Genomic DNA, 21,103 nt, shown 5'->3' with positions numbered 1-21,103 from the left:
GGCTGCATCCTCGCTCCGAGCGCCATCCAAAATGGAGGGACAGCTGTGAATACCAATGCCTCCTGCTTCCTTAGCCGAACCTGCAAAGAGTGATAGGATGCGCTTTCCGCTGCTGGCTTTCCCAAGCCACTTTAGAAATGCATCAGCTTCTGAAGGTTAAAGAAGGTGGAAGAAAGAAAAGCCCTTGAAGGAACACAAGAGTGCGCAATTAGAGGAAGAACTGAGGAATGTAATGCCAGCGGTGGGCGGGAATGAATTGGTATGATTTGGGAAAGATGCTGCTGGTTTATGCTTTTTGTCAGGGATTTTAGAGGTAATTTTCTACCATTTTGAGCCATCACTGCCCATTTTTGGAGCTTCCAAAAATAATGGGCATCATTAAGAGTAGGTGCTTTTTTCAATGCTTTGTGCACCTGTATATTGGGAGATAGAAAAAAGTTCAGTATTTGGGCCACACACTACACAAAATATACAAGTGGGAATACACAACCCTGAACTCAACAGTCTTTGCGAGTATCAAGAACAAGACTTTTAAGTGTCGGGAAAAGACAAAACCAAGAGATTTGTAGATCGAAACTTAAGCGAGACCAAAACTGCATATACTGTCCAGATTGTCCTTAAGACAATCCATTTGTTATCAACAGGTTTAAGGAGGAATAAGTGATGCTCATTCTAATAGTGCAGAAAATAGAGGGACAGTCTCTCAAGGGACAGTAAACTTGAATTGGGCTAGTTAGACTGAAGTTACTCCAAATCTCTACATGCATATTATCCAAGAGTTTACGATAAAACCATAGTTCTTTAAGGAGTACCATCCACTGACTTCCAATATCGGCCTGTGATATTTCCTTTTTCTTTTTTGGCGAAGAGATTTCAACAGCGTTTTCATAAGATCCAAACCCCACTAATATTTGATTTCCAGCAGGATCACTGACTGACTAATAGGAAATAGCCACAGGACATTCAACGTGTTCTTGTGATCAATGTTCGGTGTAAACGTAGCCACAGCGGGCAGCAAGGGTGACAAAAGCTCAAAACCCGTGATTGGCAGAACGCAATAGCTTTTTAGTTCAATCAGAACATATTCCATTAGCCTTATGAAGCTTGGTTTCGCTGCAGTGAGGTGAGATGCCAGTGAAGGGTACATTTCACAATCTTGCATCAATTGTGCAATGGTTTGAGTTTGTCAGAGTATGAACAATAGAACAAAAGAAGCAGATCACACCAGGTGCCAATCAATCCTCAAGTGTTGAAAGATAGGAGCAAAAACATACATACGCATACTTGGGGATTTTGTAGTCATCAGGAATTCTAGAGTTCTCTTATTGCTTTTTATTAACTGTAAAATGGTAACTGTTCTGGCGTTAAGCCACTGGCAGTTCTAGGTGGTTTGAGGGGCGGCTGAAGGTTTCCGTTGGAAGGGCAGAGGTTATAACTTCCTTAGGCAACCACAAATGCACATATCCGCAAACATACTCTGATTATGGCTAGATTCCCTGCATTCCACTTGCAAGTTTTACGTGTGTCACGTGAATAACATATCATAATCTTGAGATGAGTAAAATAGGGTTGATTGCAATTGTGCAAAAGAGCTATTTTTAGAAGAGCTCAAATACGATGGCTGTATTGCTTTTGGACAAAACTCGAGCAGAACAATGTATGTAAATACGATGGTTATATTGCTTTTGGACAAAACTCGAGCAGTACAATGTATGTTTACGAGCCACAAGTTGTAAACTGACTCGCAATTTAATCACAAATATCCTTAGCGGAGAGATTATGAACAAAACAAAAGAGAGCTGCTTTGGTCAGGTGCATTGATCAGCAAATCAAAACATGCTACCCTGAAACTGTAAAAACCTAAACCCTGAACCGACCGAGGGGTGATTTTTTGCAAGTGTCGGCAAAGGTAGCGGCACAAAATCCTTAAACAGTCTTAATTGTTCTGAAATAGCTCTAGTTGCTGTTTTTGCTGAAATTTTGAAAAAAACAAAAAATTAAGACTATTTCAGTGTGATTACTTGCAGCCAATAACCGTTTCTAAACCAGAATATGAGCTGATCTTTGGGTCTTTCAATGTTGGTTTTAAATTGATCAATAAAACCCTTGAGTGCTGGTGATCCGACAAACACTTTTTTTTTTCTTGATGGGGATTAAACTACACTTTTTATACACACTATGGAGACTATATAAAGAAGATTTAGAATCAAATTTAAAATGAGCATGGACCAATTCATTGCCAATATACGTGACAGAAGATTTTCGATGCCACCTGTGAAATCACCTATACGATAGACATAATATCGGATTAAGTGACTGACAATTAGGCCCACAGCGCTGTTAATTAATCAAGTCTACTCCCATCTCATGAAAAATAATGTGTACCAAAACATAAATGCCGGTTAATTTTCCCTAACGTCAATCAAGGAAACGTAATCCAGCGTAGCCCGTGTCATGCAGCTTTCATTAGAGCACTAATATGCTAATATTTAATTAGAGAAATGTTTGCAATGCCGACATGGTTGTCTAACATAAGCACGGTGCAACCGAGCACAGCAATTACAATACATTCCTGTCAATTAGACTCGACATTCCAGATAATTGACACGGATCGACTTCCAGCAGGAGTGTACGAGCGTGTACAGTAGAAACCTCATGAAAGACTTCCTGACTCGACGTGTGGGCGTATGAGGTGTTAAGTGCCTTGTGGGATGTTTGTAACATCGGCCAAAGGTTATGCGATGCAGACGCATATGTTCCATAACAGTCGAAAGGTTAAAGCACGGCCTGTACTTTGAGAAGATTGAAACTGATGAAGATGGTCAGTAAAAGCAAGAGCATGGAAAAGCAGGTGTCAGGCAGGCATTTGAAATCAATCAAGTGTACGCTCGGCATGGACAAAGAAAATAGAGGATTGTGAGTAATGCTGCTCAACCTTTTTTGTTTTCACTCACACTTCTGCTCTTGTTGTGGTGTTTGAGTACTGAAAGCTTCCAATTATTTAGAGCAGCTATACAAAGAGTGGAAAGCCTTCCACTATTCAAGTGGTACACAAAGTGTCACTGAATTAAAAACAATCAAACTGTGCTATGTTTCAGTGGGGTTTTCATCCAGTTTAGTACAGTGCTGTATAAACAGATTAATGGATAAATGGCCGTTTGTTTTAAACTCGTGGCCTTTTAGTTTTAAAAATGTTGTTTTTGCAGTGTTCGAAAGCTTGAATTTCCAGGGTGTATTTCAACTAGAGGAAATGTTAATGCTAGTCTGAGAAAATTATAACCTGAGATTTGAAAAGTGAGAAGTGAAAAAAAGCAAAAAAGTACATATGACATGCACAATGTAAAGAGTTACAATGTCCAATGTAAAAATGTAATTAAAAAGGATGTAATAAATTGTGAAAAATGCAAAAATTAATACAAATAGAGTAAAATAAAAAAAAAAAAAACATTCAGGATAACTGAAAAAATATAAAGGGAAACAAACTATGGAAAAAAGCATCTTTAAGAAACAAAAACAGTATAGACAGTAAAATGTATATAAAATAAACAAACAGAAAATCAACCTCTACTTTATGGGTATCATATACACTAGTACTGTGGGTCATTTTTGAAATTCAACCCCTGTATAAATGAGAGAACACCGTAAAATATTAGCTTCTGAAAATGTTATTAACTCTGTTCACCTAACCCTTTTTCACAAGTTAAAAAAAAAAGCAAAAAAGACAGATATATAGTTGTTTTTCTTGCTGTTTTTATTGCCAACAGTTTGACTTTCTCCACTATTTTTGATCTTAAATATTCCGTAATCTCCCCAAACTCTAATTCTATCATCCTGGATTGATTTGTGTCTGCTTCTAAGTGTTGACATCATCAGACTCGTACAAAAGCATGACGGTGCCACAAATCTCCCTCAGATGTATTTGACCCTATTTCATCATTTTAATCAGTGCACCAAAGCCCTCTCCAGCATTTAATGGGGTTTGGGCGTGTCCCCGCTTTTTTCTCCTTCGTTTGAAGGTAAAGGCTGAACCGAGCGGCAGGTAAAAGGAGACTTTGCTCTACTGGCTAATATGCTAGCTCTTTTTCACAGAGGTGACTGGCCGCCGAGGACTTTGATGCTTCTTTTGCCGCAACGTGATTCGGGACCGCGGGCGACTCCATTGAAGCGTGAATCTTGAGATGCAGGGGAGGTCTTAAAAGCAGCTGAAACAAAGCATGTCGGCAGCCGGCTGGCCGCGCAGACGGCGGGGGGGCTGGCAGGACTTTAATCCCGGCCGCGCTGCTGATAAATGGGCGCCAGAGTTTCATTCCTACCGCTGCGCTTGGCTTCTGAATGACGATGGAAATCCCGCGGACCAGTAAGGTCCTTTTGATGTCCTGGCCAAACACGGATCATGGCCCCCGGTGTCGGGCTTGCCTGGGGGCCGAATTGTTGGCCTGGCAGGTACATGGTGTCAGGGTCCAGGTTAGCATTAAGCCACATGCCACGTGGCGGTCGCCAGGAACTTTCAAAGCTCTCGGACTCCAGGTTATATCAGTCCACGCTTAGAAACTTGTAGCAAGACAATCAGTCAAAAAAAAAGAAACATTTTAGTCTAGCATCCCTTTGGGTGACAATAATTAACCCTTAAATGGGTTTCCCAAGCATTGAAAGAAGGCGCTAGGGAGCTGAAATTTCACCCAGAGGGTGACAATAAGTGTAACAACCTAGTTATTACACTAGCAGAAGCGTGCCATGCCTCAGCTAAAATACTGGGAAAATGATGTGGAAGAAAATGGCCCAAACATGATCAAAATACTGCACAAGGGTTATGTGGTGTATTTGATGTATTTTGAGTTGTAATGTCACCCGTAGTTTTGTCACGCAATGCATGATGGGTAACAACGTCTCCAGGTTGCGTGGTACTGCCTTTTGTTACGACTACATGCTATTCTAATATATAGCATGTAGTCATGTAGAACATGCTGTTCGGAGTATTATTGTTATATTAAGTAACAAAGAAGAGTGAAGGTTATAACAGGTTAGGACCACAACTAATTAATTATTTTAATGATCAATTAAGCCATCAGTGTTTGTTACTTGATTATTCGGAACAAAAAAAAGAATGTTTTACAGCACTTTTATTTTCATAAATTGTGATTTTGTTTCTAATTTGGGGCGTAATGTCATAAAATAGGCAAACGTTTTTATTTTTCCAAAATACTATACAGGAAATATGTTTTATTTCTGTTGCTTCACAAAATATTGGTGACTTGAACCAATTGCTAGACAACAAAAGACAAAAACAACAAATAGCGAGGACGGATCAGCCAAAATAACATTTGTTTTTACTGGCCATGATGCTTGCTGAAGTAAAAGGCTCACCTACTCCGATATTTTAACTTCTCATCTTCTCACTTTTTTCTTCAATTGCTACCGTCATCCTTACATTGTGTTGCTAAGTGAAAACCTTGATAGGAAGTATGAATCTATCAAGGTGACATTTGATCTCTGTTCCCTTGGCCATCTTGTGAACAGTCATACCATTTCAAATCATGAAGGCTCGTGATTTGCCAAGGAACATCTTGAGATGAAATAACGTCATCAAGCAACAAGCATCACTGAAAGCTTGAAATGAATTTCCCAAAGTGCAAGAAAGCCTGTAGAGACATTAGTACGTGCCTTGCTCAAGGGTGGCTGTATTCAAAGAAAGTCAGCGTGCAGTAGGATGAAAGGATGGTGTGATTCAATTAAAAAGTGCATCTTGTCCTTGGGCTCTCGGCCTGTGCGCCACACTTCATTTCATTTGTGCTTCCAAAATGAAGTTGCCACCGTGACTGTGCCTTTTTGCGATGATTATGGTCATGTGTTCACATCGTTTGGACTCGCTTGTGCTAAGTAGTAGAGGTGGGGGACACATGACTTGACATCTTACTGACACCTTGCGGCTAAGGCAGTTTGACGCGGCCAGAAAATAAGAGCAACTACCTAAAAACGCCTGAAGAGGGAGGCAAAACAACATAAACACAACCAACCCCACAGGTCATGACAGTTGTAAAGTAGGAAAGATGCCATGAAGAGGGGACAAAAAAACGTAATACTCCACTTCGTAACGTCAAAAAAACGTAAGCCGGGGACACCAACCTGGAGGTACACTCTGTGTGTGTGTGTGTGTGTGTGTGTGTGTGTGTGTGTGTGTGTGTGTGAGACATTGGATATGGTCAAGGTTGAAAATAGGTATCCAGTTAAATATTTTGGTATTTTTATATCGTAACGGAATGCTATCAAATTATCGGGTATTCTGCTAAGAATAAATATATATATATATATATATATATATATATATATATATATATATATATATATATATATATATATATATATATATATATATATACTGTACGTATATACATTGCTTCTTATGGTTACAGAGGAGCTACAGTAAACACACATACATCTATTTTTATTATATAATTAATTTAGTTTTTCAAAATCACATGCAAAATGGTGCGATTTATACTGACCTTGTGAAGATGATATGTTATCGCCCTGTATGAAGTTATTCTGTGCAGTGTTGTGAATGCTTTGAAGAGGAGATTTTCATTCATTTTTATAAATAATGTAAATAATAAAGAAAGGTCTGCTGGAGTTTATAATGTGTTGCGCTGAACCAGAACAACAAACAGTTTTCCAGATTCTGCCATCTTTGTTGTTTAGTTTGCCTCGAACAGTATGAGGTCAGAACTGGGACAATCCGAGTGGAGTGAATCCAACTTCTCGCCTTCCTTGAATGCGGCATCGGTCTTCTTTTTATGATATGAGAAAGTGTGGCACAGCTTTTTGTTGTATTTAATCTTGTAATAGCATTTCAAGTGTTTTTATGTTGTTAGTTAACATTTCCCTCTGAGTGATCAACTGTGTATAAACATGTTATAATCTCAACTGATATAATCATTGACGTTGGGGGGGGTTGTTAATTTTGTATCAAGGTGATGCTAGGAATGTCTACTCACAATTAGCATAGTGACTAATAATCAACACTGAGTTAGCAATTAGCATTTAAGCTAACCATTAGCTAACCAAACCTTTGATATCTACTATTTTTAACAGACAAGTGTGGTACAGCATTTTTGATTTGAGTCTGCCACTTCAAGATCGTAAGTGACCCCGATGGGCACTATTGCTTGACTTGACATAATATTCGGTACAATACGTATGGCTCCGCAAGCTGAAGAAAACGCTGCACAATAATATAAGTGATATAACTTCTTCTGATTCTCCAGGTTGAAAAGAATCTGAATGTGCAGCTAGAGTGACGCACAATCGGTGTCTCACTTCACTCTTGCTGATTTTTGACATTCAGAGTGGCCATTTTCTACGCGCCGCCCTCCCTCGTTTCCTGCCAGCGCCGGTGACCCGTGCTAGCGTGAAGCTTCGCACTTTGAATGCACAAACGGTGACGGGCCGAGGCACTCGCCGGTCCCCTCATCGCGTTACCACGACAACTCGCTCCTTCCGAGACCCTTTGTTAATACGCTGGCACAATCCTGTGTTGCTTATTAAAGACAAAATGGAATATGTCCTTTTTGGACGTTTTAGAAGCCGGGAATCAGAGGTGAAAATAACAAGGCTTGGAATTACATGTGTATGTTGCAGTTGATCCCATATGGTATTCACGTGCAAAAAAAAAAAAAACAACTGCACTGCAAGAAGGCTTTTACGCAAATTAGAATACAATGTGGTGAACAACAAGATAAACTGCTATTCGGAAGATTGCTTTTTTTTTTTTTGGGGGGGGGGGGGGTATTAAACTAGGAGGATTTGGTTTATATTTGCGCAGCGCAGTTGTCCACTTTGGTTTTACAAGGCCAACGAATTGCGCGTCCGAGCAGAACAGACAAGTTCTGACACGGCCCAATTGTATTTGTGTCTTCAGCCGATTTGCCGAATTAGATGCCCGCCCGGCGCTATCTACTCCGCCACCGGTTCATTTGTATTCCAGGCTTTTGTGCCGACGTTCAAATGTGAAAAGCAATAACATTTAGCTAACAGGCTCTCATTTATCTCCCTGATAGTACTGTTAAAATAAAGCTTTGTATTTATTCAGCCGTTTTTGCACAGGCGATACCTTGCCAAGGTTGGTCACGCTGATCTCAAAGAAAATCTATTAATGTCAAAGCGAGTTGGGTTAGAAGAAGCTTGTTATGCATTATTTTACAGTGACTGTGACATTTAACAGTGTAAACAATGCACGCATAGGCAGTTTTATAGATTGGCAAGGATTGCCACCCTTGTCAAACCCCTTGCCACCCTTATTGATAATCACTCCTCCAATACTATTTTTTTTAATTGTAAATTTTCTTTATATCGTCTGTATAGCTTATATAAAATGTGTGTGTAGAATTTACTCCCATCGCACCTCTCATCAGACGAAAACAGCTAACTTTTTCCAAGTTCAGGGTAGGGATTTTGTTGATCAATTTATATTTAAATTACGATTTATATTTAAATGACACAAACTAGTGAGGTAATGAAAGATGTTTTGGGGTAAAAGGGTACATTAAAGAATTTTGAAAGAAAATACAAAACAAGTGTCAATCAGAAAACGGGGTGGCTAATGAAGCCCAATTTTTTTTTCCCTGATCTTTGTCATGATTGGATAGAAAAGCCTCTACTGTGCCTTCCCCCCAACCTTTCTTCCCATCTCCACCCGACCTTCAAGTGACGGCGTAGATATTTATGAATAAGCCCATTCACCCCTGAGTGGATGATGACAAGATGTTTTTTTTTTTGAAACGCACGTATCAAGAAGCCAGATGGCTGAGTTGTTTCTACATGACTGACAGGAGGGATGCAATTACAGCTTTACTCCTGCAGACATGTCAAAATGCTACTTTTTGTATCATCTAAATAGAAGTAAATGAATAATAAACATACGCGATGCAACTGTTAAGGTAGGACATAATCCACCCTTGAGTGGAAATAATGACAATACAAGTAATCTGTTCTGAAAGCTTCACAAGCCTGATGGAAATTTACCAGGACAAACTGCTACATCTGATGTGATAATTTCTTGGTGAAACGGCTTCATTGCCCAAGGTTATTTCCGTAAAATGGGTTGCAAATGAATCATAAACAATTTGTGATTAAGGGCTGTCTATCAAAAACCTAAGAACAAGAATTTTGTAATTCACAATGATTTTCTGATTGTTTTAAAACAAATGTGATTAATACTTAAAAATAGAGCTGTATATTGTCACTCAGCCAAATGTTTCCTGTCATAAAAAAAATAAAAAATAATAATAGACGCTGTTTATATAGTGTTGTAGTTCTTGAGGTGGGTGTTGGTCTCAAGCGGTCTGTAAATCACTTTGTAGTATCTAAAGGGTCTCTAAAGGTTTCGGTCTTGTTTTGGTCTCAATATTCAAGTCCTGAAAAGGCCGGTGTGGTCTTGACTACGACATTATGTGGACGTTCCCTTAAAATCAACGAGCTTATCGCTAACACATAACAGGAAACGCTACAAATAGGCTCGCAAAAAAGCATGGTATGGCTCTTTGAAGTATGCATCCGTTTACTGGTCTGCGATCTTTTTATCACCAAAAATAGCGTCAAAGGTCTTAAGAAAATACAATGTATATATATATATATATATATATATATATATATATATATATATATATATATATATATATATATATATATATATATATATGTATGTTCTCTTTTAGTTTCACATTGTAATTCAGTAGACATCCTATGAACCTTCAAAAGTGTGGTTTGATCTAGGTCTTGATTATGCTTAACGTTTGCGAACGTCTTGATCTTGGTTGTTTTAATATTGCTATGACATTATATGTACAGTACATAAAACGACCATAAATTCAGCTAGCTTAATGCTAATATATAATGGGAAACGCCATAAGTTGGTGGTCATGAGATATGGCCGTTTCCGCATACTTGTGGCTATGCCATTTTTTGAATGACTGTCACCAAAAATAGCATCAAAAGCCAAAGAAAAATGCAAAACCGGGTCTACAGTTAATCCTTTCATGATAGTTTCACATTTAAAATTCAGTAGACATCTTAAGAAGCTTTACTTGGAACAGTATTGCTCTTTACGTCTTGTGTTGGCGCCTCCCGCCTCCCATGCCCTGATTATATAAGTCTTTACAACTCTCCTGAGGAAACGCACACACACGAGCTAACGACACATTTTATCCTCCTTGCATCGGCATTCCCGGACAGCTCGTGGATTCTGGTCTTATCTTCCATGGCCGTGAAATTCTTCCAATTCTCCAGTGAACCTCCGCCTGTAGTCTGTGATTGTTTATTTATTTAATTCAAATACGTTTTCGGAGATCAAAGAATCATCTGACGTTTTTAATAGATTTTGATTCATGCCGAATCATTATTTGAGATTTTATGGATTGTTGCTCCTTGTGGTAGTTATAAAACTGGCAGACTGTCAAATCAATTCTAATTTGGATTGGAACCAAATGCATACCCATCTTCTGCATAAGTTTCATTAAAATACATGCATAAATGTATATTAATATGTGTTCTGGCAAACCTACAGAAAAATGTGACTACAGAAAATGATTGTACTCACTATTGTACTCAAGAAGCCTTTTTTTGTGGAAGAGCTGAAAAAAATATGCAAGGTTTATTTATTATTTTAAGGTGAAGCATAGGGTTCATGTCATATATATATATATATATATATATATATATATATATATATATATATATATATATATATATATATATATATATATATATATATCCCATGTTATATTAAATTTGTAACAGCAACTTTTTGTAAAAGGAAGCAAGATTTTATAAGATGAATCCAGAAACAGTTTTTAAGTCAACAAAACAATATATTCGTCTTATTTTGGTTGGAGTTTGATTTTAAAAATGATTTACTATTTAATTTGAATTATTCATTATTAATTAAGTACTATTAATTTATAATAATTAATGATTAATCATTATTAATATTTAATTAAAATTATATTCTTTTAAACCCGTCTCGGCATTGATCTAAACAGTCTTTTAACGTAATGACGAGGTATTTTTTTCCCCATTTTTCAACTAGTACTTTCCAAAAATAAAAACAGTTTATTCGGTTTATATTCAATTAACAAAATGTAATTGACTTATCTGATTGTCTTGTTGACATTCCCGTTAGCACAACTCCATCTAGTGGATGCAGGATGCAACTACTGTAGCTCCTATTGTATGCGCCCTATGATCTGGTGTGCCTTTATATATATATATATATATATATATATATATATATATATATATATATATATATATATATATATATATATATACAAGAAATTCACAGGGATTCATAAGAGAAGAGAGAAATCATAAGAAAAGCCCTTTGTTGTGTTGTGGCTTGGTGTGTGCTTGGTGTGTGGAGCAATGACAATACTTTGGCTCTGTGTTGGAGATCTCGGTGTGTTTGTGACACTTGTCATCAATGACACAATACGCCTGAAGCCCTTCAGGGTGAGGAGCCTCTGATTGTGGTGGCAACCGATTGAAAGTGCCGCGCTCCAGCACTCTTGTGGCTCGTGCTTGTCATTAAATGCTGTAAATCAACCCGATTGGACAGGGTAACACTCCGGCGTGTGTTGTTTTTTTTGTCGGCCGGTTGATTATGCGCTGCTGGAATGCACTTCATGTAAAAGACTGACAATGATAGCAGGATATCCAAGATGTCATTATTTTATTTATTTATTTATTTTTTTTTTTTAAGGCTTAAAAATTAAGGGCTATAAAGTGCCTTGGAATTTTTAATCCTTGGGGTATTTTGTTGCAAATGGTGGCACAGATGCGCAATGGAGACATCTGGGCACTGTTTTGAGTAATTATTCAGTATAATTTGTGAGTTGTAAAGACTGAAGTATGTCTCCAGCAATAGAATATTTTGGTATGCGCAGATCCTATTAAAAATTCCATCAAATAATCAGGTCTTCCAGTTCGATGAATACCATACATTTTAGACTATAAGCCACTATTTTTTTTTCTCATGCTTTGTACACTGCAGCTTGTAATCCAGTACGTTTTTTCTGCAGTTTATTTTTTTACTAGCCACCAGGGGGGAATCGCCCAGTAAAAAAAAAAAGGCAGACAGAAAAAGACAGTATCGAACTATCGATAATGAGTTTGAGCGACTATTTTACTTGCCATCGGGGGACACTCTCTCCTAATAACAGACTCAGTCACGTTACTCTTATGTTGGTACAGTACTCTAACAATGCGGCTGAGTCCGTATTATGTTGAAAATGTTGGTGTTGCTCTTATTTCTAAACGTGCAGGTACCCCACCACCACCTCTCCCCTCCAACAACAAATAAAAACGAAAGGCTGTCAGACAAATGTCTCATCTTCTGTCCGTTCCTCTTCGGGCCATAACACACACATATAATCACACACAGAGCTCAGCCCTGATGTCGAGTGACTGACAAGTGATGAAAAGAGCATGCTTGTGTAAGTGCGTATGACGGTTTTTATAAAATCACTCTTTATTCCGGTGACACGCTTCTGAATTTGACGTCATTCAAAGACCAAATCAATGTTCAGAGAGTGAGACGCTATATACTTTGGACTTGCAATTAAATACAAGACAACGTTGACAAGTAAATCATGTGTCTATGGCCACAAAATGAATGGGATGACTAAAAATGGTTTAACTGTATTGTTAATGTGCGCAAACCTTCACTGCAGTTCTACTGGTTGGCTGATTTATTCCATACAATTTTGAGAACACCGACTTCATTTAGAGAAACTATTCTCTTCCACCCCTGAAAATTTTGATGAATAAACTATAAAAATTACATTTGTATTTTTGAGAGGTAGGAAGGGAGGGGAATTAGTAAAATATTTCAAGTACTGTATTCATTTTCATTGAATATTGGCTGCAAATATGACATTCATTATAAATGAAGTATTCTGATTAAAATCCTGTTGTTCCAAAATAAACTAAAAAACTTAAAAAGAACCAGTCTTTTGAGCCAACAGTTCATGAATGAACTTCCTTGAAAACAAAGAAAAAAAACCTTTGGCAAAACCCATACATCTTTTTCAAATAAACATATGTTGGATATCATTAAACTGTGTTCTAAGATTAGTAACGTGTTTGACTTATTAAATGTTAGCATGTACAACGCAGCTCCATGCTCGCTATCATTAATTTCTAGCGTACGCTCAAGCTGACTGACAAGTAAATGTCACATTTACTTTAGCTACTTAGAAAAATTTTGATTGAAATCTTAGTAATGTGACAGATAAGCAGGCACATTTTATTATTTCTTCATAATAAAGCAAACCATTATTGCTCACTTGGTAACACTGTATGTACGTTTTATTTCTCAAAGATTTGTGTGATGATTCATAACACAGTACATTACCGTGACGGGTATAAAGGCCTTTTGTTATTTAAATGTTTCTCATAACGAAGATATGAATGACGTCAATAACTTTCACATTTTCCAACACCTACAAAAGGGACAACTGTGTGTTGTATTTGTTGTTTTCCGGGACAACTATATTGTTCTTGAGTGGCATGTTAATTCAAAACCAACCTCAACTGTTAAAAGCTTTAGCACAAGCTCGTTATATGATTCTCAAGTTGTAGTTGGAACACAGAGCGCGTGTGTGCCATGTAACAAAGACTACCAATGACGAAGGGACACTTATGAAGCCTTTATGTTCCTCTCAGGTTGCAACAATAGCGATCATAAATCACAGCGGACCATGGCCACCGACATATTTTGGTGGCGGTCCTTTGGCGGATGTCTTTTGTTTTTCCCCGCGCACGTCGGCAAATTGCTATTATTAATGGTACAAAGAGGAATGTGGAGCCCTCATTAGATGGTTTTGTTTCTCTGGATGAAAACAAGAGAGGCCCGTGAGCGACTAATATGTGCCAATTAAACACCTCACACACACTTTTTTTTGACCATGTTGACTTGCAAATGCTCTTATGTTGAACACAAGGTATATATACCTATATATATATATATATATATATATATATATATATATATATATATATATATATATATATATATATATATATATATATATATATATATATATAACATCGTAGGTCTATTAATCCCTATTTATATAATATGGAAAAGCGCTGCTCAGATGGGGGCAACTTTGTTTCTTTTAGCCACAGAAAGCGAAGGAGGATAACTTTCACTGGCGTAACTCAAATTACGTTTTGGATATCAGTTTGAGTGCAGCTGAAGGAATTCTGGTTTGTTTGTCAATCGTAATAAAAATAGGGGGCACAAATTTAATAATGGTGAATGATGATCGGTATGGAATTAGGATGATAATTCCTCAATGCATTTTCATTCACCCACCAAACACAAACGAAAACGGCAGCAAAGACATCACAATACAACAAGAATTTGAGATAATGTTGTGTTGTTGCCTGTTGTTAATCCCAGGGTGGCTTTTTTGCATTCTTACTTGACTGGTTAAAGTTGAGGTTTGATTTTTTCAATGTCTGAGGAAGCTTGCGGTGACTTACCGGGGTTGTCATACTTGCTGAAGTTTTGGAGATTCCACTCTATTGTGCATTGAAACCAAGGGTGAATTGTATTTGTATTTGCTCGCTCTCTCGCTCGCTTGGTGTGTCCTTCAAAAATATGGTCTCTATGTGACACCGAATTCACGCTGCATTCGTGTAACATCAGCTAACGGCAACTCTAAATTCTGCACTATGCGTGTTTGAAGAACACAAGATGTTCTAAACCTTCAGACCTAGAGTTATTTGGGACCTTTTTCTTCTTATGATTACTCAAATGGCGGTATTTGATTAACTTAATTTTAAGAGTACCAATGAATCCGAACAGCCCTTACGAATGAAAGTGTTTTTTTATACACCGTCCTCTTCATAAGAAAAACAAATCTCACCATCGTTCATGCTGCAATGGCGAGGAAAAGCAACGGCAAAGCATGACCTTTGGTGCACTTTCGGCCACGAACACATAGTCCCGTTTTAGCCCGGCCCTAACGAGAGACACGTCTCGCTTTGCAAGAACGCAGCAATTACGGCGCGTGAAATTCATGACGTGACCGCGATTGGCTTGCGTGGGAACAGCCAGCTTGCGCAGAGCAGCCTGCGAGCGCTCCAACTCCTCCAGACGTGAAGCGCCCTGACGAGTGCATCACCCGTGCAATTTGCTCTTTTGAAATTTCCCCATCCGTCCCTGCACCGTTTCCGTTCTTTCCCCTATCCCACCCCCCACCCTTATGTCGCACCGGATCGCCCGTAATGTCTTTCTGCACCAACATGAGTTAACCACCAGACCTTTAAAATATTGTACCCTAGAATATATTCTCCCATATTTTAACAATAGCACAATCCTAAAGTAATATTACCCCTGCTGCTTTGGCTGACGCTGACAGAAAAATGTTCTTTTAAAAATATTTTTACTATAGTATATGTCGTTTGGAGGACTTGGTCTTTCTAATAGTTTGACCTACTGATTCCGCTAAGGTTGGTCAAGATGACTGTTGAGGATGGTGAAATTTCGATGATTTGCTTCGCCTGTTGCGCCACCCCAGGTTCACTGTCAGGATGACAGCTGTCCTTGATAGAGTTGTTTGCTCTGAGGTTGCATCAGGTGAAAATGTCCATCGAGGTAGGAAGGGGGCACCCACTCATTTCTGTTGCCTCGCTCTACAATGCTACAGCTGCCTTATATGTATACTGCATACTTATACTGATTCCATTTGATTTTTTTTTTTCGAGAATAACCTGGTTAACTGCCATTGACGGCTTTAGATGTCAAAGATCCTTTTTTTTTCCAGGCTGACAGTGAATGGGTAAACAGGACTAGTGGTTAGCATCAGTGATCGGAAAATGAAAACCTCATAAGCCCCACGTGATTATTTTTTTACCCTTCTAGATAGTGCTCTTGGTTTTAAGATAAAGCAATGGAAAGTAAAAATGACATTTCAGGGAAATCTGACACCTGTGCTACAGACTTCCCAAATGACTTTTAGATTAATGGTAAATAAATGACTTCTGGGGCCACATCAGTCAAAAGTCAGCATTATGATCTCCGAGAAATGTGTTTCTGCCAATTCAACAAAATAAACGTTTAGACTGCTCAGCTTGTGGCTTTGTGTCAAGTGTTGGGGATTTTCTCCAAGTGGAAGATAAGCTAAGGTTGAGCCTCAACTTGACTCTAGAGACGAGAACCCTCAACACACTGATTTAATTAACTTTTTTTTTTTTAATGAGCACATTAAGGATGCGCTGATGTGACAGACACGCTGCTGCTAATTAACAGTACCTGTATGACCAGGTGTGGCTTTTGGCACTGTGCTGTATTTTTTCTTTGCCTTGTTCACCTTTGTCTTTCTCACCTGAGCAATTGTACTGCAGTTAGCTGACAAGACACGAGAAGACTTACACGCAAAATCCGGTTGAAAGCAATCTATCAAAGTAGCCTGCATGGCGCCCTTAGTTTCCATGGAAACTTAAGAAACTGAGCATGCAGTGACAGTGACCGAAGAGGGAAAGTGACTTTCCTTTTGAATAAACGCTGAACATGAATTACCTACAGTTTTGCAGTGTAAGCCGGGGTCGTTTTATTTGCCTTAATAATAGTTTTACAGACCTTTGGGCACAGATTATTCATAGGTGCACTTTGAAGCAATGGGATATCACTAGTTAATTGACTGCAGTTGGGATCGTTAGGCGAAATCGTCGTATGGCGGACAATAGAAACCTATGGTAATTAGGTTAATGTAGCTAACATCAAAATTGTATACACATATTAAAAATTTGTAACAAAATAGTGTAATAATTAAGAGCAATTACCATAAAAAGCCTGAAGAGGGAGGCAACACAACATAATACAGCCAACCCCACAGGTAATGACAGAGTTGTTGATGCCATAAAGTGGGGAAAATGTTGTAAAGAGGGGACAAAAACACTTAGTATTCCAGTTCGTAACATGAAGAAAGCGCAAGTCAGGGATGCCGTAACCCAGGGGTCCACTGCATTTTAAATGTGTTCTTGTTTCTTTGTTATTCAGAGTATTAAAAGTTTTTGTGAAAAAGTTGTCTCTGAGTCTGGTCCGCTTCATTTAGCCCTGACCAAAGGGAAAGAGTTTGAAGGCATGATAATAGAAAAGAATTTGAATTAAAGTAGACAAATCAAAAAGCTGACATCCATCCCTGCATAAGGTGCTTTGGATTACTTGGCACAATGTTGATTTATGAGGAAATGTAAATTGCAAACTTATGCGCAAAAATTCGGTAATAATTTTCGCCTACCTTATAGCTCATCTCTCAGCCTGTGTTTAATCAATACCAATTTCTTTTAATTGTTTACACAGTTTGATAAAACAATATGTGGTCTCTATGTTGCAGAGTTTCACCTTGGCCTGGAAAGTAACTTTACTCTAGGCCACTTCTGAACAAGGCTGACTAATCTGGCTTTTCAAAGATTTATAATGCAACAAGACACAAACACGCTCTCACATCTTGCACAAAGTCTTTTTGGAAGAGTGAAAGCTACAGACAACAGGGGGGTGCAAGTCCAACATTTCTTCCGTTTTCACTCCCTGTGGTGGTTCTTGTCGTCTCCCAGTAGGAATGCGGGTGTTGACATGCATCAGTGGAGACTGAAGCTGTGACTCATCCAGAAGAAATAATGCAGGGGTCACCAACCTTTTTGAAACTGAGAGCTACTGAGTCATTCGAAGGACTACCAGTTTGATATCGAAAAATCTATGCCTGTCTACGTAGGCCTTGCCATGTAATCTGTTAATTATACTACCAGTGGTTCTTGTTGAGAGGTTTATTCACCAAAAAGTACAGACTTTGCATTCTTTGCACCCCTGCAGAAACTTTATACACACCAATAAACATGGGAGCGGTGTCATTCGCAACTAACAATTAGACCATTATGAGGGATGACTCCAGACGTCTTTGTGCGCAGGTGGCAAACTTGCCATTTGCGCGGCACAAATTGGTTTTACCAGATGGGGTGGAATTTAAGTCGTTAGCAGCCTCTTTTTCTGCTTTACACACTTTGAAATCCATGAACATCTTGTGGCGGCATGAATATTGTCATTCAATTTTCTCATTAAAGTGTGTCTTTTTTTTCCCTGTGTGCTTTTCGTTGCAGGATATTTGACTGTCACTATCGAGCCGCTGCCTCCTGTGGTGGTGGGTGAGACCGTCACGCTCAAGTGCAACTTCAAGACGGATGGGAGGCTTCGAGAAATCGTTTGGTATCGGGTGAGTGTGATAATTATGCCATTAAAAATGATCTGTAATCTGAAAATACAGTAGAACTCCACAACAAAATCATGTTTGCACCCGGGGGACTTTTCATGAAAGCAAATCTATGTATTGGACGTAAACATAAAAGAACATGTTAAAAACCATCCACTGGCCCACATTGAAAAAAGAAAAAAAAATAGCCAAATCTACAATAAGCATTCATTTTCACACATATTTATTTCTTTATTACTTTTATTCTGTCTTCGTGTGTTAAGCTTGGTTTAAGTTAAACATGGCAGAGGAACTATAGCTTAGGGATGTTCGCCGGTATAAACACCTTTATGATTGGGCTGGATAAGGAGTACAGTGACCTAAATACCGCTTAGAAGAATTTAGATCATTTGAATTTACTTGGATTCTCTACCTCTGTGATAGAGCAGTGTTGTGTGTATGCTGTCGAGTCAATTTACTGCCCCCTACAGTATGGGAGAATATCGTCAGACTGCAGGGGAAAGCCGCACCGAGCATAAAGTGCTGCGAAACCAAGCTAGACTTATGCTGCAGGCGACTGCAGTGAAAATCCTTTCGTATTATGCAACAGGGTTTTATATTGTTGGAGGGGGAGGTAAGAAAGAGTGAAAAGCCTAATGCATGGAGATTGTTTCACACTGGGTTTTTTTTTTTTTTTTGCACATGCAGCTTTCGTTGTAGAGGAGTTTTACTGTATGGTGTTCCCTTGTTATATTGCGGCTTAATGATCCGTACTGTCGGAAGAATGACCCAACAAGAAAATATTTTGTGACACGGGAAGTCAGAGTCCCGCGTGCCAGTTCCGCCGCCGTGTCAAACCTCAGACTTTTACTTTGGCCAGCTGCTTGGGAAGCGTCCCTGGCTGTCGCCACCGTTGCTTAATAGTTCACAGCTGGCGATTCGACGGTTATTAAAGTCCCGAGCGGTTTACTATGCCGCGTAACTGCTGCCAGTAATTAAATTTCTGTTGGGGAGACGAAGAAGAGGCGGAAAAAAACAGCGTATGCCTGTAGGAGTTTATTTTGGGCCATAAAACCGCTGCATGAAATTAATACGGGTGTGTTGGCTGATATGCGGTGTGACATTCTTGCCTTTATGAGTTCAACTCCTCACTACCAACAACATGGATTATCTTTGTCAAAACAGCAGGAGTTTTAATGAGGCATTCCAACAGTTCATATGAAATAAGACGATTGTCATCGCCGTTAAAGACTGGGTGTTTTATTGTTTTTACCTTTTATTCAGAGTAGCGGTTGACTTATTTTTACACTTACGACTGAAAATATAGCTCGTGCAGCTAGTAAAAGCCAAGTCCTTGCACGAATAGCGATAACTGTAAGTAGTTGACGTCCCCCTCCTTTAATTTTTTTTCTTTAATTGCATCCCAAAACACTTTAATATCGTTTCAGACTCATCTTTCAAAACACTTAAAAATAATGCCTTATGAAAAATGATTTTTAAATTACAAAGAAACTGCCTGCGCGTGCCTATAAATTTGCGAGCCACTCTAACCGCTAACATAGATTTTAGTGCTTTTCCCCAGTTGTTGTTTCCTTCACAATAAATCTACATATTCTGGCTAACAAAGAGCGATGCATTCTTTATTTTATCAATGGTTATACAGCTGATTAATTTTGTAAGTGTACATTTGTTTTTTGTTTTTTTTTTATTATAAATGAAGTCACTATTGCTTTAGAAAGTATATACATGAATTACCTTTGTCTATTATCATTTTATATCGGAGACACGCTAGAAATAATTTGCATTTAAAATACCGGTAACTAGCATTTGGTATAGATTTAGCGATTAGCGTACAAGATGATTAGCAAATTACCTCGCTAATGTTCGCAGGATATCGACTGTATGTAAAGCAGTTGAGCAAAGTGCATCATCTTGCTGTATTTAAATTCATAATGACATTTCAAGTGTTTTTATGTTTCATTTTGTTATACTGTACACCATTGCATAAATCAAAATGTTGAATACACTTTTATTACTTGAACAACACAGGCTAAATGTACCTGGCATACAAAGCTTGTCTCTCAGTTAAGCTGTATCACATCAACAGACAGTGATGCTTTGAGATACGAGTAACCCGAGGTCTGATTTGGGGTATGAGATATTATTTGCCTCATTGTTTGCTGTGACTGCAATTGTCTGGCAACCAGTTCAGGGTGTCCCCCGCCTACTGCCCCAAGCCAACTGAGATAGGCGCCAGCAAGCCTGCCACCCCTGTGGGGATAAGAGCCTTCAGAAAATGGATGAATTTGTGAAAAAGAAAAGTTGTGAGCAAAAATTGCACACAAGATCCAGGGCTATGAACTCAACTCAAAATCAAGGCATAAGGTTGGGGGTGCTCTTTTGAATTGAGTCAAGCCGTGTCACCATGGTTACGGTGACCATTTGGTTTTTATGGCGACGGAACAAACCTTAATCTGTGTTTTGGACAAAAGTCTCCTCGCAATTGCTCTCACGGAAAACGGCAATCAGTCGCTGTGAAGGTACACACAAACAATTTGGACTCGCGTCTAGAAAAGAGGGCACAGCTGCACGCCCCCGAACCCCCCCTCCCCGCAATCCACCCATTCATCCCCCGTGTTGGTCTCAGCTATTCACCGACTGACCCCGTTCCTTGCAAGCGCATCCTTGAAGTATTTTTTCGTCTCCTTTTGCAACATGGCGCTGTGAATGGAACTTAGCCTGTATGATGGACCTTGTCGGGAAAAGTGACAGAAAGACCCTCATTAAAATCAACAATGAAGAATGAGGCAAGTGTCAAGCCGTGTCATGTGAATTAAATGTACCCGTTGTTAGCT

The 21,103-nt window shown here is 38.7% G+C and overlaps 1 protein-coding gene across 1 annotated transcript in view; it reads left to right on the top strand.

The window, feature by feature from the left end:
- Positions 1-21,103, top strand: part of igsf21a (immunoglobin superfamily, member 21a) — a 171,276-nt gene that overhangs the window by 43,921 nt on the left and 106,252 nt on the right. The window contains exon 2 of the mRNA XM_088424582.1: positions 18,160-18,272. Coding sequence (XP_088280708.1) covers positions 18,160-18,272 — 113 coding nt within the window. The remainder of the gene's footprint in view (positions 1-18,159; positions 18,273-21,103) is intronic.

Source organism: Hippichthys cyanospilos, chromosome 9 (assembly GCF_059441005.1).
Source record: "Hippichthys cyanospilos isolate Australia breed blue-spotted pipefish chromosome 9, RoL_Hcya_1.0, whole genome shotgun sequence".
NCBI classification, from domain to species: Eukaryota; Metazoa; Chordata; class Actinopteri; order Syngnathiformes; family Syngnathidae; genus Hippichthys; species Hippichthys cyanospilos.
The sequence above is the reverse complement of the archived record's forward strand: the minus strand, read 5'-3'. Positions and strand labels throughout refer to the sequence as shown.